The 23,732-nt window shown below is 34.4% G+C and overlaps 1 protein-coding gene across 4 annotated transcripts in view; it reads left to right on the top strand.

Annotated features, from left to right (window-relative positions):
• The window catches only part of KCNQ5 (potassium voltage-gated channel subfamily Q member 5), a 330,024-nt gene that overhangs the window by 263,467 nt on the left and 42,825 nt on the right, over window positions 1-23,732 (top strand). For all 4 annotated transcript variants that reach the window (XM_039346645.1, XM_039346644.1, XM_039346643.1 and 1 more), the window contains exons 5-8: window positions 458-583; window positions 9,346-9,456; window positions 13,478-13,573; window positions 17,402-17,496. In XM_039346645.1, the coding sequence (XP_039202579.1) occupies window positions 458-583; window positions 9,346-9,456; window positions 13,478-13,573; window positions 17,402-17,496 (428 nt within the window). The remainder of the gene's footprint in view (window positions 1-457; window positions 584-9,345; window positions 9,457-13,477; window positions 13,574-17,401; window positions 17,497-23,732) is intronic.

Below are 23,732 nucleotides of genomic sequence, written 5' to 3'. Positions count from 1 at the left end.
CATGTGTAAATCTGTTATCCATCCATCACTCTTATCCATCCATCCCTTCTAACTTCAGAAAAGAATTATGGAACAAATTATTCATATTGAAAAACCTGTGTGGTCTTATATTTGGACTGCAATCTGTATGTTATAATAGAAATACTCTTTTGAAAGTTGCAATAATTTTTTTAAGATAATCTGAGATTTGTCATAGAAATAAGTTCTGCTGATTCAACAAAAATTTTTAAAAGCCCACTAGATACATCCAACGTCTGACCTAAATGAAGTAGTTTGAATTCTGAAGCCTTGGAACAGCATGATTAATTATATTTTTTAATTTAAGGGATACTTTGTATACTCAAGGAACTTTTCACATTTAACTAAAATGAACTCTGTTAATCTCTTATTCCAACAAATATATGAATTCAGATAAATTATCAGAAATGTTTATTTTTATTCTTATTTTATCTTACAGGAATTAATCACAGCTTGGTACATTGGATTTTTAGTACTTATTTTTTCATCCTTCCTTGTCTATCTGGTTGAAAAAGATGCAAATGCTCAGTTTTCTACATATGCAGATGCTCTGTGGTGGGGCACAGTAAGTACAAAATCAATCAAACTTTGTAATATAAACTAACTTCCCCAGTTTGGTGCCCTTTGGATTGAGACTGAAACTTGATAAATTTCCAAAAATGTCCACGGTTGGCTGAGAATTCTAGGAGGTTGCTGTCTTAATATATCTGGAGCATAGCAGATTGACGAAAGCAGATTTACGCTTTGCAGTATTTAATATTCTTTTAAATCTTATTAAATGAATGGATCTACTATAGTGTATCTTGGTAAAAGAGTCAATAATAGGGGGGGGGGTTGGTTGAAGGGGAGTTATATTGGGAGTTATATTTGGAGCTATATATTAGCTGTGACTTTAGCCAAATCCAAAACTATAGGAGTTAAAGAAAAAGTGCTTGAGATCTTGTTTGTTTGCTTTCTATTTCTGTCTCTCTCTTCCCCATTATCCATGTATCCTTTAATACTTCTTTGTCTGTGATTCATGCTCAAACTGATGTGCTCATATCCTTTCACCTAGACATAGATGTAAACAAAAATCTCTGCATTGTTAGAGAATTTCAAGCATATCCTTTTTTCTCTCTTTTCTATTTATTCATACACACATACCATGTTTCCCCGAAAATAAGACACAATCGGAAAATAAGCCCTAGCATGATTTTTCAGGATACTCGTAACATAAGCCCCACTCCAAAAATAAGGTCCAGTTAAGATAGTCAGCCAGAGGGATGCATTTAGTGCTGTATTTCCCCCAAAATAAGACCTAATGTGGCTTTTGGAGCAAAAATTAATATAAGACTCGGTCTTATTTTTTGGGGGGGTGGGGGAAATGGTATCTCTGATATATTTTTTCCCACCTATAGCTTCTCACTCAAACTACCGTCCTTCTTGCCCAGACACATAGTTTTTGTCTTCTTAACCAAATGTTTACATTCTTATTGAGTTCTTTTTTTCCATTAGTAAAATGTTTCTTTTTTATAGAGTCAGGGAAAAATCTTTTTAAAAAAATATATAATGGAAAATGAAAAGCAAATAAAAAAATAACTGAGGTGGCGTTCAGCTGGAGGTGCCTCAGCAAACACTCCAGTGTTTCAAGGACACAGCTGAAATCACACAGTTGTGGATGGGAGATACAATAAGTGATTGCCCTGAATATGATTGTTTCTATTGTTGTATAAGATCATAGCTGAAACTGACATAAGTAATTATGCAGCTTATGTTTCAAAATAACTATAGGTAGTCTTTGCTTAATCACAGTGATTGAGACCAGAAACTCTGACATGGTCTTATAGCGCATCATCACAATACTCTACTGACTTAAAACAGTAGGTGCAGCAGTTCCAGTTGTCATTGTTAAGCAAATTCCGTGGGATCGCTAAGTGCAACATCATGTGATTGCCATTTGTAACTTCCTGCTGGCTTCCCCATTGACTTTGCTAGTTGGAAGCTGGTAGTAAAGGTTGCAAATGGTGAACATAACACTGTGGGACATTGTGTCCATCATTATCGCAAGCTGGTTGCCAGATTTCCAAATCATGATCATATGACTGCAGGGATGCTGTGAAAGCCACAACCATGAGGACTGGTCCTAAGTCTCCTTCTTCAGTACCATCATAAAATTGATCGGTTGCTGAACACGTGATTGTTAAGTGAGGACTTCCTGTGTAAAAACTGTTTAGCTAGGCATTATAGAAACAGACAAATAGTAGCTCTGGAAAAAGATTTTGAAAGTTTTGTGTAGAAAAATAAGAATGCAAAGCCATTAGAGCTAACTCTCAAACCAGGATGATGAAAGGCTAGACTCTGAGCCATTACTTTTATCATAGCAGCAGTGTGAATTTGCAGCTATCATGACATTTGACTCTGAAGTCCTGCAATCCTCTAAAATATTGGTGTTGAAGCTGCAGTCTTCCGGACACTAACCCTAACTGTAGTAGCTGGGTTTGCTAACCACATTAGATCAGGCTAAAATGAAGTTCTGTAGGTTTTGGTACAACAGTTTATGTGACCCAGTGTTATTTTAGCATATTTTGTGAAACAAGTCATTAGGTTAAGATATAATAATTTATTTGTTTGAGTATAGCACTTTTTTTTTCTAAATCTGGCTTAAAATTTAATGTGTTCAATATTCCCAATTAATCAGTCCACAACAGGATTTAAAGAAACACACACACACACACACACACACAGAAACACACACCTGTAGGAACATTTGCCTTAATTTAACATACTTTCCCTTGTTTTGATCCATCCTCTGCCCTCAAAAAAAAACTTGGCCTAACTATTTCCATTTTTTTTGTGATTGAGCCTCATACTATAACTATATATATGATGGCAATAAATAGGAGAACAGGATCTCAGCTGCAAGATGGTACCAGCCATAACTAAGCACTGTCAGCTAATCAATCAGTCCTGGCCTATTGACCTTTGTACAACTCTTCCCTTAAAGATTGATCTTTAATCAAAATGATTTTCCCTGAGTATTGGATTTTAATTTAACAAATAGCCAATACATATTAGGAGACTGAGGATGACTTTAACATTTTATTCCATCATTTTGCAGTTTTATTCAGTTAATGCTCTGCTTTTCTGTTCTAGTGAGAATTCAGTATGATTTTTTTTAAAAAAATTAAACAACAAAACACAAAATATAAATATATAAAAATGCTAAAATTAATACTAAATTCAGTTAACAATTAAAAAAAACAAGATAAATCTTTATAGATTTCAAAATGCTTGAGAGAATGGGGACCAAACACAACTCCTAAAGGAAAGCTTTCCTTACCATAGGACAGGGGTAGGCAACCTTGGCTCTTATATGACTCGTGGACTTCAAGTCCCAGAATTCCTGAGGCAGTCCACAAGTCATAAAAGAGCCAAGGTTGCCTACCCCTGCCATAGGAGAATAGAGATTCCCTATTTTCCCTCATGCCAGAAATGAATTTTAAGAGCCAGACTGGTTTATAATGGGAAAGGTAGTTTCTTAGATAGTCTGACCATTTAGGGTTTTAAAGGTACTTGGCAAGTGAGCTGCCATATAAATTAAATGAATAAGTAAATCAGACTTAGTAAAAAGTTTATTTTTTTATTCATTTGGAATGTATTTTCTTTTCATTTGGAATACTTATTAAAAGATCATCCCAACAGATGGGCATATCCCTCGAGGATGTGGCATTGCCAAATGACTGCATCATTTGTTAGGAGAGCTTCCTATTTCAGATAACACTTGTATAATATCCTACTTAATAATTTGCTACAAAGGCCTTGAATGTGTCACACCTACACTTTACTCCCTCTGGTGATACATTCATAAAGGTGACTACGTTGCTGTTTTTGAACCACTAAGGGATAGTAGTTCTACATGCTGGAATATCCTGTTTTATAATTGATCTGATGAGAATTAGACTACAGATTTCACTAATTATAATAGCCACATTATAATCTTAACAGTTGTACTAATTATAATATCACCACATTTTATTCATTTCTGAAATTTGCTTAATTAAATAATAATAAAGCAGTCATGATGTTGATGATGTTATCCATTCAGTCATGTCTGACTTTTGGCGATTCTATGGTCCACATCTTCCTATGTTGCGCTATTTCTTTGAGTTGTTTTATGCTCTGGTTGGTGTCAGCTTTGATGGTATCCAGCCACCGTATTCTTTGATGGTTTAGTTTCCTCTTACTGCTAACTCTTCCAAAATGATTGCTGTCTCCAGTGAATTCCCCCATATGACATGGTCAAAGTAAGTGAGACGCAGTTTATGATTTTGCCTTCCACTGACATGTCTGGTGTTATACTTGTACTTGTTAGTCACCTTTACTGTCCAAGGAATACGCGAGAGCCTTCTCCAGCACGACAACTTAAATGAATCGATTTCTTCCTGTCTTGTATTGTTAAGGTTCAAAAGCAGTCATATATTTAGAGAATTATGCTTTTTGATATTACCTGAATTTGTATTAAGTTTCAATCCTATGTGAGAATGCATGAAGATGTCATTGTTGCTGATAACTGGAAGAAAAAATGAGCCATGTAAAGTCTTTTGAAACAGAACCAGTAGAAAGCTACTTTATACACATCACAGGGGTATCTGTTCTGAAGGATAGCAGTTTTCTAGGAGTTCAGACAGAGGATTTTTAATCACTTGCCATGTACCACATAGAACTGTCTTCATACAGAGGATACGCTTTACTGAGCAATGGGCTCAGCCTAAATCATTCTGGTTTTAGAAATCTAGTGTTCTGAAACAAATAGATTGTTTCCATTCAACATGTTCAAGAGTCCACCTGGGGATTTTACTGTCACCAAAATATACCTACTCATTTTTGCCGTTTTATTAAAAACATATTTTAAAAAATTATAATGACACATGATAGCGTAGTCTGGACATATCTGTCTTATAGATTCTTCTATATTTATTTTTTATTATGTACTCATACCAACTATTATAGAATGATTGGTTGTTGACAGGTTGGTCTAGATTATTGCACACTTCATACAAACTAAAACATTTAAAGAATAAAAAGATAAATAGGAAGTGCAGAAAAGAAGGGAAAAATAGAAGGAATAGAAATGAAAGAAAAAATAGGACTATAGAAAAAAAAGAAATACATTAAGAATGACTTTCCCCTTCATCACAAGTATAAATAATTTTAGCCACTTACTACTTTCTCTTAAAATAGAACAAATAATATCTTCTTCCCATATTCCATCTCTTATCTATTAACAAATCTTTAAAGCCTTGTTATTCAATCCTAGTCAGCAGAAACCCATTAAAAGTTACCATAGATAACAACACATCAATTTTAATCTTGATCAAATAAACTAATTTATATTCTTTCCTTTAACAGTCTTGATCTTTAATCCTTTCAAATATTGACCTAGAACTTGATTCCTTTTCATTTTTTCTTTGTCCCTTCTCACAAAATCTTCCAACACTTTCAACAAGTCTGTTTTGTAAATCCAATATAAGAATGTTATTCAAGTCATTCTTTTAGTTTGTTATTTGTATAGCTCTATTCTTATAGCCTGTCATTTTAAATCTACTTACAAATCAGCCTCAATTTTCTCTGGTAAAACTTGTTCCTCTTGCATAATAGCTTTTCCAATGACAGACATTTTTAAAATTAGCTTCTAACTCCGTTGTTTTCAAACATTCAATGTTAAAGTACTCTGCTAATTCTGTATTTATAAGTTTTCTTATTTCTGTATTTATAAGATTTAAGTTTTCTTCTCCTTTCATTGTAATCTCTAATGCCTTCTTGCTTCCTGTAGCATCCAATCTTTAAAGTCCTATTTTATCATTTATTTTTAAGAATTTGAAAGAACAGCCTCTTCCCACAAGAAGGATTCTTATAATTAATTTCAAAATCTTATTTCAAAACTATCTGGACCATTTGCAATCACCCTATTGCTGTTTATTCAAAAAAATATTTTTAAGTCCTTCAACTTGTATTTAAAATGATTAAAAAATGATGACCGTGTAAGCTTCATTATGGCTGTGAACTTGTTTGAAACCCTTCAACTTCCATCCATTCAACTCACAAGTCAACTAAAAAAAACCTCCATTTCTTCAGCCTACTCACAAGAATCGGTTATCTCGCAATCTTTCTTTTTGTTGGAGACTTCACCAACAAATTTGTCATCTGGCCACCAATCTCCACCCCAACTCCCACTTCTTCAAGGACATCTAGTTCTCCATGAATCCTCACTGGAAATCCTGGAATGTTTAGATATAATAAAGTGGCTCCTCTGAACACATCAAGCCAAGAGGCAGCAGCTAAGCAGGGATTGACCTGATTTTGTTAGCAATCGTGGTTCATCACCCAAAACAGTTATTTAGACTGGTGTTGTGTCAGAGTCAGACCTCTTGTTCTATTCTTGTCCATGGCTACTAAAAATGAAAGCATCCACATTTGTCATTGATCTAGATTTATATTCATTGGATGAAATGCAGTTATATCATGGAAAGAAATTGGATTGTTCTAAAATTTAGATCAAGAAATAATAATATTACTGTATATTTCTCCTTCACTTTGGATGCTATTATTTGGAGAAATGTGAGCAAGGTCTAGCTTCCTGCCTCCACAAGATAATTTTGAATCCAGATTTGTAATTTGAAACCTAAATTGCTTCTGAGTACATTGAGTACATCACAGTGTAAAAGAAAATTTATGTTCAGCTCTGTTGCTTAAGAACTCTTTAAGTGTTAGAAACATGGTTCAAATGGAGCAAGAGATCTCTGATACATGTAATGCTGTGATATTTTTTGGCAAAACTTAAGAACCTGTTGACTTGTGAAAAAGAACAGAGTGGATGTTGTTCTTCAGGGAAAGTGTGTTGCATTCTTCCTCTTTTAATCTTTTGGTTCTCAATTATACAAAAATCTACAATGCCTCTAATAGGACTTTGCTGTTGAGATTTTAATCCTTATTGTCATTAAAAGTAGGTGGCAGTTGGCATTATCCTTTTTATAAGCTTCTTTATTTTTCGTCAAATAGATCTTGGAAACATCTCTCTACTCTCTAGTGCCTGGCAATGATCAGGTAAATGCCAGATCATTCGGGTTTCATTCCTGATCAAACAGGCTAATGCAGATTTACTGAAAGAGTAACTCTGTGGAATGATTAGGCCTGAAAGAAAATAAGAATTTTGTTAGTCCTTTGTTAATACTTCAGCTCTTAATTGGCTCTGTATTCATTTTGGAAATATAATTTATCTCTATTAAACTAACCAGAGATAAATTCCTAGTACTTTAAAAACATTTCAAACATTTTTTAAGATCATAAATGGCAATACAAATGCATTTTTTCATATGGAACTATGTTAAGGTGACCAACCGTCCTCCTTTAGGGAGGACAGTCCTCCTTTTGTAAGTTCTGTCCTCCCTCGAAAAGTGTCCTCTTACATGTCCTCCTTTTCGAGATTTGAAGACTAATCTGCAGGGCTTTTTTTTCCCTCATAGAACGCTCAGAACAGGATTACGGCACCTTTTTTGATGTTTTTTTTCAACTTTTGCATGAGCTGTGCTACTCCTGCTATTGGCATTTGAAAGCCAATAGGAATTGCTGCTGAGCGGGCCAAAACACACAGCTGGCAAACTTTACACATGCAAGTTGTCTGTATTATTGCTGCAGTGAATAAAATGTTTCTTTTATTTATGATATTTTTTTCTTCAATTTATTTGTGTCCTCCTTTTCATTATAAAAAAATTGGTCACCTTAACTATGTGGTTCAAAACCATAAGTGCCTAAATTCTGATGTTTGGATCAGGCATGGAAGGAGGAAGCCTTGACATCTGTGATGGTATTTATTGAGACTGTGGTATGAATGTCCATTTTAGCCCAAAGAGTTTGAAAATACTACATTTACCACAGTGAAAAAGTTTTATGTCATTAAAGTATTATTTCTCTTCAAAGAAATATTTTTTACAGTTCTCATTGTAAGATGTGCTTGCAGTATACAGTACCCAGCATATATTTACCAATCTGTCTTGCTTTGTTTGTAAATGATACAATAACATTTTATCAAGTGAGCTGCCGAATTCCTGCTTGAGGATTAAAGTAACAGCCACTTCATGGCTTTGTCCAAGTGACATTAAAAGCAACAATGGTCATCAATACATGGTATTATATAGCTACAGCCAGTGCAGGTAATTCATTTTTCTTAGAAAAAACTTAGATTTTTTTTTAAAGTCCTAACCAAGAACCAATATGTTATCTTACTGTGGTTTAAGACTGTAATGAAACTATTCATTGATTTGCTGACTAGTGGATTGCTTGCTTGTTTCATTTTCTCATTCATTCAGCACACTAACAATGTTCTGTGAATAAAGAATAAAGTATAAAATTCCTTGTTTCCCTGTGATTTTGACTGGCTCTCTGGAATAGCCTCTTGCTGGAGATTCATTCAGCTCCGATGTTATCTGCCTTCCAGAAACAGCTGAAAACTGAGTTTTTTCATAGGCCATTTTGATGTTGTTGTCAGATACAGTTTATGAATTATATGCAGTTATCTTTTTTTATTGGCGCTACTGTCTTTTTGTTAGCTTCTGAGAGTTTTTATGATTTGCGGCAGGAAGAAATGTATGAAATATATAAAGAAAAAGATGTAAAGAAATAAGAATTCAACTACAAGTTGAAGTTCTTCAACCAATCGTCTTGTTGTCAGAGTGTGAGTTGAAACCTGAAGGAATTAAGTATGTCTCTGGAAAAGCTGGGCTCCCACGGAAAAGCTCAAGCAGAGAATGTTGTGCAGGTTGTTTTGTGCAGGCCATCCCATATGGGCAAGGCATAAGAACACAAACAATAACCTACAAATAGGCTACATCAGCATCTCTGTAAATGCTGGTTTCCAAATCTTTTTGCTGACATAATGGATATGCATGGGGCGTTTTTATGTAGGAATATCTAGGCTGGAGAGGAGCTGTGTCATCTCTGTGCCTAGTCATTTCCCCCTTCCATACTGCCAGCCCCTAGTCAGGTTCATCTTCACACTGACTGAAGAAAATGTATTGTATTTTGAAAATATTCAAAGCAGCCTGAGAAGCAGAGCTGATCATAGTGACTAAATGTCATTGAAGCAAGGGTGAACACCTAAAGGGAAATCCCAGTATTTCCTTTTTGTATATATATATATATATATATATATATATATATATATATATATATATATATATATATATATATATATATGCTGTCTCTATATACTTTAGAGAGTTGATGTTAAAATTCTTGGTATGTGTACTGTCTGCATTTTTTTTACCCTGGTTTATATTCGTTTATTTTCAGATCACATTAACAACAATTGGTTATGGAGATAAAACGCCTCTTACTTGGCTAGGAAGGCTGCTTTCTGCAGGGTTTGCACTGCTTGGCATTTCTTTCTTTGCATTGCCTGCTGTGAGTATATTTACAACTGTGTTTTAAATTTGAAGAACATTGTACTCTGTGCTGGATATGTGAGAAAGAATGTTAGTCACTTATATCAATGCGTTTGTAAACCCATGTTAACTTTTGCCATTACATACAACACTTTTTAAATTTTAAGGTGCTTTATGAGCTTACTTATCTCCAATAATAAATGTATGGGACATCCAAAGTTTTATTTGGTAACATTGCATCCAAAACAATGTTTGCATGGAAGTTGCTAAGATATGGTTAAGTCCATTTCTACTATGGATAAATGTCAAGGATTCAGCCCTTCCTGGTTTCTCATCTGTCCGTAAGGTTATTGAGAGAAGAACAGGATCTGTGTAGGCCTCTAGAGAACCAACTTCCTACATCAATACAGAGAAGTCATCAAAGAAAAGAAGATCTGCTTTACCCAAACATATCTTTTATAATGTTGTTAGAATCTCAGTAAGTTCTAGTAATTAATATAATAAGCCCATGCTAGAGTATTTTTAAATTGTAATTACCTGTTAAAGTTTTTTTACATATAAATTAAATGTTGGAATATTTTCCATTTCCGAGACAAGATTTTTTTGTTAAGAAATATAATTACCCTTATAAAAAATCAGAAATCATTATCAGAAATCATCTATAAGAAATGCTTATCTGGTAGAAGGCTAAGAAACATATTGTTCTGTACTCAGGAATTATTTTTTGGTCAGATTATGAATATTTTTAATTTACTTCATTTGGGTTAGTAATGAGAAAGTGCAGAAATACTATTAAATATTAGTTAGTAAACAAAAGCATTTTCCAATAAAATATATAACAGCAGACAAACAAGCAGTAAGCAATACCCTAATCAAGGAACTACCAACTCAGAAAAATAATCAAGCAGTAAATAGCCTAATCAAGGAACTAGAAGGACAAAATCACATCCCCACCCACAATGACAGGACAAGTTAGTGTATATCAACAGGGGACAAACTTCACTCCCTTGTAACACTGAATATTTTACTTAGTCAGGTAATGAAACTTCTGCAAGCAAAAACCAAGCTTGGAGAGAATCAAGGACTCCACTGAAGCATTTGCCTAGGAGTAGATGCTGTTTCTGATTCAGCTGCTAACTAATGCTCTTCAAGAAAATTTATTGCTTGGCTGCTGAAATTCCAGTGACTTTTCATACCTAAAAGTTAAGCTTCTCCATAAACAGATATTGACACCTTCTTGAAAGTTTTAGCAATTTCAAATAGCAGTAGATGGAGTAAACTGTGCCATAAATGTAACCGCATACATATACTCTAGAGATTTCCAGTGATCTGGATTTGAAGAGCAAAATCTGATTCAAAGCACACATGGGTACACTTAAGATGCCAGAGGAGAATACTTTAAGACACATGTGTTTTTTTCAGTGGAGGGCTGTGTTACGGTGTTCCTAATAGAAGCTTCGTGCACATTCATCGGCAACTAAATTATAGTGAGTCCTTCAAATCGAGGTCTCTGCACAGCTAAGCATGTATCTTTGATATTTTCCATTAGTAATAATCGGCTTCTAAACATATGCAAATAATATTCCACAGTATACTAAACATTTTCATTTTACTTGCATGTGGGATACTGCACTTTTATTAAATTGATCTAAACATAAAGAACTTCTCTAGTTCAGATACCAAATTAACATAATTTCATTTAAGGTTAATGATAAATATACTAGTGCTTTTCTTTAGCTTTACTATGCAATGATAAAACTACATAACTGGTAGAATTAATAAAATAACTAACTGTTTTGTACATAGCAAAACAGATTCAGGCTTCTATTAAGCAGAATTTTGTTTTACTGCGGAATAGAAACCCGTGCCCTGTTGGGTCATCATTTCAGAAATATTTCCTTACCTAAACAAAATAACAGAATGATCGCATATGGGCAAAAAAGCATTAGGAACAGGAGCGACTTCTAATTTCCTACCAGCTTTCCCATTGGGTTTCTTTATGGGAAGCTGACAGAAAACATCAGAAACCTCCCTCCCTCCCTCCCTCCCTCCCTCCCTCCCTCCCTCCCTAGAATTTCTGAAGGCTTCCCCACTTATTTTGCGTGTGATAAACTTGCAGAGAGAAAATCAGTGGGGAAACCAGCAGGAAGTTCCAGGTCCAAACCCAGCAGGCAGGTAAATGGCTGCTGCTGGGTGGGAAAGGGAATGAGCGAGTGCATTAGGGTGTAGGTCAGGAATTGTACGTGGGGATGTACGAGAGATGATGCACAGGTCGGAAAGGATGCAGGTGTGTGTGCAAGAGATGCCATATGTTGGGTACAGTGTGCAGGAGGCAGCATTGATCAAGGATATGTGAAGGTCGTGGGGTTATGTGAAGGGTGCTGCATAGCTCAAGGAGAATACATTGGGTTTGCGCATAGGGAAGGGTGCCTATGTGTGCTTGGGAGTATGTGAGAAATGCCATACAAGTCAGGGACATTCTGTGAGGGGCCAGCTTGGGTTGTGGAAAATGCATAGGGTTGCACAAGAGGTACCTGCAGTTCAAGGAAGATGTGCAGTCAGGAAAGGTGTATTAGGGTTCCTTCTTCCCAGTGCCTCCTTCTCTTCCATTCCTTCCCTCCATTCCTTCCCTCCCTCCCTCCCTCCCTTCCCTTTCCAGCAGGCAGTTCACTGCCTGCTGGGTGGCGGAGAGAGCAAGGAATTGCAAGACCAGATGGGATACTATCATCGAACTATGAAAATGAATATCACATGACTGCAGCAGCATCCAGTAGCATTGAAGCAGCCATAAGTTTCTAAATTTCATTTTCTTGGGACTCATGGCTCTCAGATTTTGGACACATTCTGAAATTTGAGATATCTTGTTCAACAATTGTCCTATGATGCATTTTTTCACTCAGTTAAAGGTCATGACAACAAGTTATTATATACAAATAACTCAAGGTGGTGAATATATCCAGCGCTTTCCTCCTCTTATTTTCCCCGCAACAACAACTTGTGGGGTGGTCCAGGCTGGGCTGAGAGAGAGTGACTGGACCACGGTCACCCAGCCAGCTTTCTTGGCTAAGTTGGGACTTGAATTCATGGTCTTTCTAGTCTGATTCTTTAACCACTAGACCATGGGTGTCAAACTCAATCGTGTCACATGATGTATCGTGACGTATCACAACGTTTTTTGCCTTTGCAGAGCTGGAATGGGCATGGTGATGCATCCAGCCCTCAGGCCACCAGTTTGACACCCCTGCACTAGACCAAAGTGGCTCTCTCATGCTCTATCATTCCCTTTACATTAGAAAAGTAGTTGCTGCAGTATGAAAACTTGAATTGACAACATTCTATGTAGTTGCATACTTAAAGAAGAGTCACTAGAAAAGTGGACTACGATGGCCAATTGTTCTATCAGAATCAAATTGCTGGTAATGCAATTTAAGCAAAGGCTTCCATTAGTGGAACATGAAGAGAAGTGATCTAATATTCTTCCTAAACTATTTACAAAATTTCCCCACTATTTGGGGGAGAGGATTGGGGATGTAGAAAACGAGAGGAGCAATGAGGTGACAATGAAATTCCCTAATCAAGAAAGATTAAATAAAAAGACTAAGTTTGCCTGTTAGTTCCCCCAAAGCTGGTTTTCTCAATTCTTTCCTAGTAAAATACTTAGAAAATAACAGCATTGGAAATAAACTTACACCGAGAGAAAACTGACTGGAAAAATGTGGTTACACTAACAGTAATAACAACAATAAAGGTAAGGGCAAAGGGAGAATTCAGAACTTTCCATGTTACCCACTCTTACAGTTATTTAAATTATGCCTGTTTCCTGGTTTGTAGGAATTTGACAGAATCCTGTCCCATATGATTATTAGATGCACCTGATGTTCTCCACATTGGTCCAATAATGTCATTTCAAATATTGAACCAAACCATGCTATGACATACAGATCATTTGTATAATTCTTATTTGTTTTTGAGATTGTATGTTTTTAATTGTTACTAGAAATATTTTTCTGATTATAAACATTTGTTGTATTGCACTTAAGGGTATTCTAGGGTCAGGATTTGCATTAAAAGTACAGGAACAGCATCGTCAGAAACATTTTGAAAAGAGAAGAAATCCTGCTGCCAGTTTAATTCAAGTAAGTAGCAAATGAATCCGATTTTCAAAAATTCTCGATAATGAATATTACAAGCTCAATTGTGCCAGGCTTCAAAGAAATATATATATTTAGGAATGATCATTCCTGTTCATTCTTCATTCCAATTCAGTTGAGGAAGTAAAAAAACAAGTTTCTACATCCATAATCCCAGTTGAAAAGGGAATCGTGTACAAATATGTAATCAAACAGCTGGGCTATTTCACATATAAACTAAGTTCATGTATCATATCAAATGCATTTGCTAAACCATGATTTACCAAACCCATTTGCTAAACCATTTAATATATTTTAAACAATCCACAAACATCTCAAACTAGATATCTACTTTGAATGGTTTATTGGATGACTCGCAACTAGGTAAGCAATAAATTGTGATTTACAAACCTCAAGCAGTTAAGTTTATAGAACAGGGGTCTTCAAAGTTGGCCCTTTTATGATTAGTGGACTTTGCTGGCTGAGGAATTCTGGGAGTTGAAGTCCATAAGTCATAAAAGGGGCAAGTTTGAAGATTCCTGTTATAGAACATGCTAATCCATAAATTATGGCTTACAAATTACATCAGCTGGGTTCACACAATATACTAAACCAAGTGGCCCTTAATCAAACTCTGGTACTTCCCTTTAAAATCATCAGAGTTTCTATTTTCATCCATTGTTTGTTTGGAGTTTGGATTTCATTTTGTATTTTTAGCAAGTAACCTTTTCAAAAGAATGGAGATTCAGTAACTAGAATTACAATAAATATAGTATAATATTTGATAACTAATGATAGTTTAATGTATGATACCCTACATTTGTATATAGTCAATTAATTCATAAATAGTGGAACCCTGACAATATGCCAGGGAAAATATATTTAGTTTGAATGAAGAAACCTTTGTCCAAAGAATTTATTGCATAGCTTGCATGATTGCATATAATGGATTTTTTTGCTTAAGATGTTGAATACATTAGAGTAATATTGTCATGTACAAGGAATCAAAATGCATTTAAATGTCTGAATAGTTGACGTTTTAATTGTCCTGTTATTAGTACAATTATTTTGTTTTGAATGACTTCTTTCACTTTCTTCATACCCAGCATCTTACAGTTAAAATGATTACACTCCTTTGAAGGGAGTTAGTTTATGTAATGTATGAGATATAGGGGCACAGAATTATTCTCACATTCTTTGGTTCCTGACATTGTTCTTCCTGTAAGCCTCATTACCATTTGGAAGCTGAACCAAATCTCTTCTAAGGGATTTTGGCTTCCAAATTATGCTGGATTATGGCTATGAAACAGAAATGCCAAATGTCTCTGCGGAAAGATGATTCAGTCTTTCGCTGGACTGTTGTTTATGCTTCTCTTAGAGGTAATAGCTAAGCAGCCAGTGACTTCCTACTCACAAACAGAGTGCTACACAAACAGAATGCTATTGAAAAGGAAAAATGCTTGTTAGAATTTTTATTACACTATGAACTAGTTCTAGGCTATCCCAGTGTATGGTTGTAGGCTATGCTGCATGCTGTACATTATAAAGATTATAAAGAATAACAGCATGAAAAAATATATAGTATTACCCAAGTGTTAGCAGTTAGGTTAAAATACACTTTGGTATTCCCAGATCTCTGTTCATATTGAAGGGAAAAAGAGGATATGGCCTCTCTGTCTATCTGTACCACCAGCTAGTAACTTATATAGTTGCTAGATGGCACAGTAGTTAAAAGTGCCTACTCTTAGTCTAGTGATTAAGCATCCCTTAGATGGTATATATTGCTTGAATGTGAGAAGGCCAGACCAAGCAGGGAATGAAAGCCCCCAATTCATTTGACCCAGAGCTAGCTGTGAGTGTAAATATATCTTAAGATTCATGCCAGATGAACTGAAAGAGGAGGTTGTGACACACATTCTCCCTTCTTTACAGCAGCCTTCCCTATCTTGGGTCTCTTGAGTTATTTGGATTAGAATTCCTTTCATCCTCAGCCAACCTGGCAAATGGTCAGAGATGAAGAGAACTGAGTGCAAACCATCCGCATGGATTCAAGTTTGGGAAGGCTGTTCAGTAAGGATCTCTATCCCAAAGCCCACTGTAAAAATCCTTCCACTTGCATGCGTCCACTCAAACATATATTCAATGGAGTTCAGTAGGATTTATTCCCAGATAAATGAACACGGGACTGCAGAGTTGCTGACTGTACAGAAGACTATTGCTTGAGTCTTACTTTTCTCTTATAACTATGTTAGACCTTCATGATGAAAGCAGTTTATATTTTTGCACTGGATGTAAATAGCTTCCTCGATCATACAATTGAAACGATCTGAAAAGTTGAGAATAATAAATCTTTATTTTAGAAGTATTAATAGGAAATTTATAGTATCGGATCATTTTGTGCACTTATATTCCAAGGATATAGCATTGCATAATGGTTAAAAGCATTAACAGACAAGTTCCTTGTGAAAATATATCCTGTTAGCCATGTATGTTAGGATAATGTATCTAAAACTATAATCCTTTTGTACTATCATCATTTAAAATAAATTTATGACTTTATTAATTATACTGATTGACATATTGCAACTGTCTTATTTTCAAATATTCAATGCCCAGTTATCAACTTCTGACTTAGCCTAATGTTCTGTGAGGAAGCAGGAACTATTCTAGGCCCCATTTGCTGGTATTTGTGAAAGCTGTGAAGGTCTTTTTTAATTGGGTATTTGATGGATGGCATGATTTTTGTTGAAGGGTTACCTCAGTACACTAAATTCTGGCCTGAAGTGATTGATCTCTACATTTCTAATCTTGTAATTGCAAACAACTTACAGTCCATATAAGCAGTATCTAAATAATCTACTAAATCTAATCTAATAAAATAAGTAACTAAGGTGTCTGTGGAGCTTCTCAATTACGCAGGTCATGATTGCTTCAAAGGTGCTTTTTCAAAAGGCAAATAGACTGTGGTTTTTTGTTTTTTTTTCCCTTGAGGAAGAAGACATTTTGCTTCTCATCCAAGAAGCTTCATCAGAACTAATGAAGCTTCCTGGATGAGAAGTGAAACATTTTCTTCTTCCTCAAGGAAAAAGAAAAAAAACCGTAGTCCAATTGCCTTTTGAGAAAAGGCACATTTGAGACAAGTAACCAAGATAGAAAATCACCACAAAATATCATGGACATTTGACAAGTGGACATAAAAGTATATAAGATAAAAACATTTGAAAGGATTCCTTAAAAAGGAAACTTTGTGTGCTAATAATGTCCCTAATTTCTCTTTCATTGTTACTCATTTTATGCAGACGAGAATACAGCTTATTACTAGAATATACTATTGCTAATGTGAAGAAAAAAAGTCAATTGCACTCATGAAAAAAAATTATAGCAAAAGGCTTTCTTGAAGATTTTGCTATACAAGATTGCTAACATATATAACTAGAACTTCCTTATTTATTGTTTTGTTCTATATTTAAATCCTTAAACCTCAGATCTTCATTACATTGTACAAGCACAGCCCTTCCAAATTGATTAAGCCAATTGTATCCAGTTTGAACAAAATCCAAATTTTCCATCCTATTAATAGTGCTTCATTTCACATATTGTTAGATCTGTTGTACTTTCTATTGTTTCCTCAAATCAGGCTACTTGGCGGTTTTATTCTACCGATTCAAGGCGAACAAACCTGACAGCTACCTGGCGATATTATGAATATAGTCTTCCATCCCTCAGGCATGTATCAGTGCTATGAATGCTACAAAAAACAATACTTGTATTGATTTACTAATATGCTTCTCCATTTTTGTTTGCCTTTTTCTTTTATCATATATCTGCACGTAGTGTGTATGGCGTAGTTATGCAGCTGATGAGAAATCGGTTTCCATTGCTACCTGGAAGCCTCATTTGAAGGCCTTACATACCTGCAGCCCTACAAAGTAGGTAAAAATATGGCAGCTGGTGTTGTACTTGATATCTGGTTTTGAGATTATACAAATCGATCTATTGTTTTTGTCTTGTCTTTCTACTTTCCCTTTTCCCCATTCATTTCCTTTTATTTTCTTTCACTGAGGAACTCAGGTAGCAAACTGGGACACAGACACATCATCCAAATAAGATAAATCTAATTTCTATTTTATTTTGCTTCTTAATAAATATTATAATTAAAGTAACAGAATTTTGCAGTCCTCAAAGCCTTGCTGAAACCTAAGCTTTTAACAGCATCTGGGCATGTATTGGACTTAGGTTAATTCATCTCACTTCACAGAGTTAGGGATATAGGCATTTTTGGATGTATACTATTTTTTATTTATTATTTATTGTTTTATCATAGAGAATAAAATACAAAACAATAAAACAAACAAAATGAAACAAAACAAAAGCATACATTCAACCCTAACAACAACAAAAAAGAAAAAAATAGTGTACAAAAAAAGAGGAAAAAGTGGTCAATTAAATTTAACATTTAACATCTAGGATCCACCCTGAGTGGGTGCTGAAAAAAAAGAAAAAGCAGTAAATTCTCCTCCCCTTTTACATATAGATATATAAGTATATATATTACATACACACACACACACACAAGTGCTGGTTTTCCAGCACTTATTAGAAATACCTTCATACATTTTTGCTAGTCTATCTGGGATCAAGTACCAACAATACATCATTTTATAAAAGTTTTTATTTCAAACTATAATTTAATGTGTCCATTTTTCCATTTATCTAGTATTATATTATAGCCAATTTGTTTTGCCCATTTTAACTTTATAACTTTCATTGTCATTTTTTTCCTGTGGGAACAATGGCACACATTAAAAATGAAATTTAGTTGCTTCCTCTCAAAGTGTACACATGCATAACACATTTAAAACATACTATATGCAACATATGTATATGTATATACAACATATGTCTACATAAACTCTTTAATATCTTCTAGGTTCATCTTAAGTAACATTTTATATACTTTAGAAATCAAGTGGTCATCGCCAGAACATAAATTAACATCTAATTCAGATTTAGTTCCTGTGAAAACAAAACTTTTTAAATCAAATTTAAATCTTTCAAAAATTCTTTAATAATTAAACCAATCACAAGCAAATTCTTCACTTACTAGTTGTTCTCTTGTCTTTATCTTAAATCCCTCTTCTTCAAACATCAATAAGTCTCGATATGTCATCCATTTACATTCTGAAATCATCTCTGTTCTATGTAGCACATCATGAGGTGATTGCCAAAGTGACACTTTATCTGCTAATTTTCTTTTATACTTCCACCATACACGTGCAATCGATTGCCTAATTGCATGAAAATTAAAACCAGGGTTAACTTTTACTTTGTCATACTACACATAGGCATGCTACCCAAATCTCAAATCAAAGCCTTCGAGGTCTAACAGCCTTGAATTTTTTAAAGTTGTCCGATCTTTTAACCATACCAGACAATAAGCATCGTAATATAATCTAACGTCCAGCAAAGCCAGACCTCCTCTGTCTTTAGAATCTTGTAATAAATTGTATTTAATTCTTGTTTTTTTTTATTTTGCCAAATAAATTTAAATATATCTTTCTGCTACTGTTTGAAAGTAGAATCTCTAATCAATATCAGTATAGTCTGAAATAAAAATAACATTCTATGTAGTATTCATTTTAATTACTGAAATTCTTCCCATTAATGACAAATCTAATTTTTGCCATCTATTTAAATACAATTTTATCTCCTTCCATATTTTACTGTAATTATTTTTGTAAAGCTTAGAATTTTCCTCAGTGAGAGTCACCCCCCAAGTACTGTACCTTTTTCATGACTTTAAAACCAATTTTAAATTCCAATTTCTCCTGATCTTCCTCCTTTATGTTCTTAGTCAGTATTGTCATCTTTGATTTATTTATTCTTAAACCTGCCATTTCTCCAAACATTTTAATCTTCCTCATAACATGTTCAATGTTCTCTAGCGGGTCTTGCACAATCAATATCAAATTGTCGGCAAATGCACGTAATTTGTAATTATGCGCTTTAATTTGTAGTCCTTTTGCTCTGTTATCCTATTTAATAATCTCTATTTAACAGTTCCAACACTAGAATAAATAATAAAAGGAATAAAGCCCCTGTCTTGTTCCCTTCTGGATTTCACATGGTTTTGTAAAATCTCCATTCACCATAGTTCCAGCTTTCTGGATGGAGTGTATAGATGGACTTCAGACGCTGTATAAAGCCCAATCCAAAGTCCATCTTTTCCACTGCTTTAAACATAAAGGCCCAATTCAAGTTGTCAAAAGCTTTTTCTGCATCCAGAAAGACTAATACAACCTGTTTGTTGCTACATTGTTCTAAATATTTAATTCTATTCAAAATTACTCTTACATTATCTTTTAGTTGTCTTTTAGGTAAGAAACCACACCGGTCTTCATGTACGTATATAATCCAGTAAAACTTAAAAAGTCTATCAGCTAAAATAGATGTAAAGAGTTTGTACTCATTATTAAGAAGAGAAATTGCCCTGTAGTTAAATCCAGTCCATCTTTGGGTATTGAAGAAATGCAGGCATCCTTCCAAGAGTCTGGTATAGGGTTCCCCTATAAAGTAGAATTCATTAAGTCCTTCATTGGAAGAAGTAGTTGATCTTCAAAAAATTTATAGAATTTGCTTGGTAGGTCATCTGGTCTTGGAGCTTTGCCTGTTTTAGGTCTTTTAATTGCTTCTATTATTTGAAAAGTTGTTATTGGACTATTCAAAATTTCCTTGTAGTTTTCCGATAGTTTAGGAAGATGTTTAGTTGTTATATATTCCTCCAGATTTCTTGTTCTTTATATAAATTAGTATAATAATTCCAAAAAAATGTCTTTGAATGTTTTTGTTATCCATATTCCCCACTTGAAGCTTGGTTATCATCTTCTTTTCTGTCTGTTTTCTTAGTTTGAATGCCAAACATCTCCCTGATTTATTTACATGTTCAAAAAAGTGTTGTTTTGTATATTTAAATTTATTTTCAATATCTGATACAGTCAACAAGGAAATTTGTTGTTGCAATAATTTTAGTTGATTAAGTATGTTAGGATCTTCTGGTGAATTCTGGAGTTCCCTCTCCTTCAGTTTAATTTCTTGTAGCACATTTTGGATTTCTTTGTCCTTCTTCCTCTTAATTGCTATATTGTATTGTATAAAATGTCCTCATATCACATCCTTACAAGCACCCCAAACTGTTGTCAAATTTGTTCTTTTATTTAAATTATTATTAAAATATCTTGAAGTACTTGAAGTACCTTTACGTTCTTTAACAATCTGTGGTCTCTGCAAAACAGACTCGTTTAATTTCTATTTAAAAGACTGAGAACTAAATTTAAGATGTAAAGACACTGGATTATGATCAGAAAAGTTTTTGGAAGAATAATAGCTTTAGTTGCTTTGTGAAGCAGATTTTTTATAATCCAAATAAAATCAATTCTAGAAAAGGATTTGTGTCTTTCTGAAAAGAAGATAAAATCTTGTTAGTCCATGTTTACACCTCCAAACATCAATCAAATCTAAAGTATTGCTCAGCTTGGAAAAAAGTTTGGGGCAGTTTCCCTTGTGTTTCTTTAATTCCTTTATCAGCTGATCTGTTCAGTTGTGCAATTACTACCCCATTGTAGTCTCCAATTATACATCAATACTGAAAAGAATAGGAGAATAAGTGTTCAGACAGATGTTTTAAAAACTTGGCTTTTTCTTGATGTGCGATGTATAATCCCACCCACAATAAATTTTATTCCCTGTAATTCAATTTGCACAATTACATACCTGCCTTGATCATCATCAAACAATAAATGTGGGTGTAATTGGGGATTTATATACAAAACTACCCCATTAATTTTTTTTCTTGGAGTTAGTAGAAATAAATTCCAGACCCAAAATGTTATTTGTTAAATGCTTTTTATCAGTCTCTTTAATATGAATTTCTTAAAAACGTACCATATCATGGTTTTCAAATAATGAAAGAACTTTTTTCTTTTTTGTGGGGAATTTGCCCCATTAACATTCCATGACAAAATTTTGCAATCCATCTGTTATGAAGAGGAAATTCCAGGGATTCCAGCTGAGACTCCTATCTCCACAGCCTGTCTTTGATAAGCATCAAATCTCTTTTTACCCTTTTCTTTCTGATCTTTATCTTTTGAAAAGTAGTGTAGTTCCAATCCATGTTTTTCCAAAAAATCTTGTGCTTTAAGGACTGAATTTAGTCTATACAATTGATTTCCAAAGGTAAAGATAACCCTTTCCAGCTTATCCCAGTGAAAAGGAATATTATTTTGTTTCAGGAGATTTGTCAGGAAAAAATATTCTTTGCCTTTCCTTAATATTGTAATTGGAATTTCTCTGAATATTTGCACCTCTTTTCCAGAAAAGTTCAATCTCTGGTGGTAATGTTTCTGAATTCCTTGCTCTGTAATAGATTTTCTTATAATTGGATCATAACATCTCTTGGCAGTTATCTTCTGGCCACATATGCTGAATTAATTCAGTAAATCTTGTATTTTTTTAGAGAAATCTACTTCCTCATCATCAAACCATTTAATCATTTCCGTTTCAATTACATCACTTAAGTTGTGAATTTGTTCAGGAATTACTCTAAGGCGCAGAAAAACTTTGTTCTGTTTCAAATCCAATAACAGTAAATTTTGGTTAAGATCTAACCTTGTGTCTGCCTCATCCATTCTAATCTGTATATTTTTAACATCTTCTTTAGTTTGTTTTAACTCTGATACTAATAATTCAATTTTTTAATCAGATTTTTCATTCATCTCTTTTATCGTGTCGTGTAACATAGAAAACCTTTTCTCAAATATTTCCATAAGGAGTTTGGTGGTGGGCTCTTCCGTTTTAATTCCTTCTTAGGAGGCATTTTTGCAAATATCCTCTCTCCTTATAACCAGCAGAAAAGCCGGCAAGAATACACCCTTCTTTTTTCAAGAAATAATGTTGATATACAAACTCACAGAGTAGAGAAAAAAAGAGATTTCTAAGCTTTTAATGTAGAAAGCTGAGAATTGTATGCAAAGTGCAGAAGAAATAGAGTAAAGATATGAAGTCTTTTCAAATTGATAATATATACAGTCGATTTTCAATAGAAGTTCAATATAGTTAGATCATTTTCTTAGTAATCTAAAAAAACTTGTTGCCATTTGTCTTTTCTATATGGAATGATTAATTACTTCAAGATATTCCTCCGGGGTTATTAAATCGGTTAGAGTCCACGAGGAGGGAAAGCAACTAAATTCCAGCACACAGCCAGCAGTTAACATGCAAAAAGTAAAAAGAAAAAAACATTGCAAAGTGTGAAATTAAAACAGAGGTGTCTTTGAAGACAATGGCTGGGAGGGACATGATGATAATCCTCTTCTTTGGCAAACTTTCCAGGGAGAAGAAATTTGCTGAATATTCAAACCCCCCCCCCAAGCCAAGGAATGCCATCCAAGAAGCTTCAGGGCGATTCTGTGCCACTCCTTTTCTAATCCAGGAGTGAAGTAGCTACAGAGACCTGTTCTGTAGCTATCAAACCAGCCATTTGTCTAGCTAGCAGAACAAAGATATGTGCTGCTAGTCCAGAGCACCATACTGGGTGGAGACCCTGGATGTATACTATTTATACTGATTTCCATTGCTTGCTTATACTAATCCTGCTTATAAATGGAACAAGAAACAGGTTTTCTCATTTTGCATCTTGAATTTTCCACTGTGCAGATCAATGCTCCTCAGTTGAGGTCAAAGTACCATATTAATCTACCTTTAACACCTTTGGTTCATAGCATTAGACCAACAAAAAAAATGTTGGTACAAGCAGTTGATTAGTTCAACACAAAACTCTGCTGCTACTCCCACCTTGCAGTACAATATTTTCTTTTTTAAAAAAGAAGCTTAAATATCACCTTGTTATCTGTACTGTCCTTTAGAGTCACATATTTCCTCTTTCTGTGAGAAACATGTAGGAAGGTGCTAGTGATGAAACTCATAATGAGTGTTTTCCAGTTTCAACCATTAGTTAATCATACTCATATGATTCTTGGGAAATAATCATTTTCAGTAAAAGAGAAATGTGTGATTTTGCATTGCCATGATGAATTGGAGTCCAGATCTTTACTATTTCTTCAGATACTGTTTTTAGTTAGGTAATAAGACAAGGTGAACTTCCCACTAC

The sequence above is a fragment of the Crotalus tigris genome, unplaced genomic scaffold, assembly GCF_016545835.1.
Source record: "Crotalus tigris isolate CLP2741 ecotype Arizona unplaced genomic scaffold, ASM1654583v1 scf7180000018016.4438896, whole genome shotgun sequence".
Taxonomy (NCBI): domain Eukaryota; kingdom Metazoa; phylum Chordata; class Lepidosauria; order Squamata; family Viperidae; genus Crotalus; species Crotalus tigris.
This window is presented reverse-complemented; position numbering and strand designations above follow the sequence as displayed.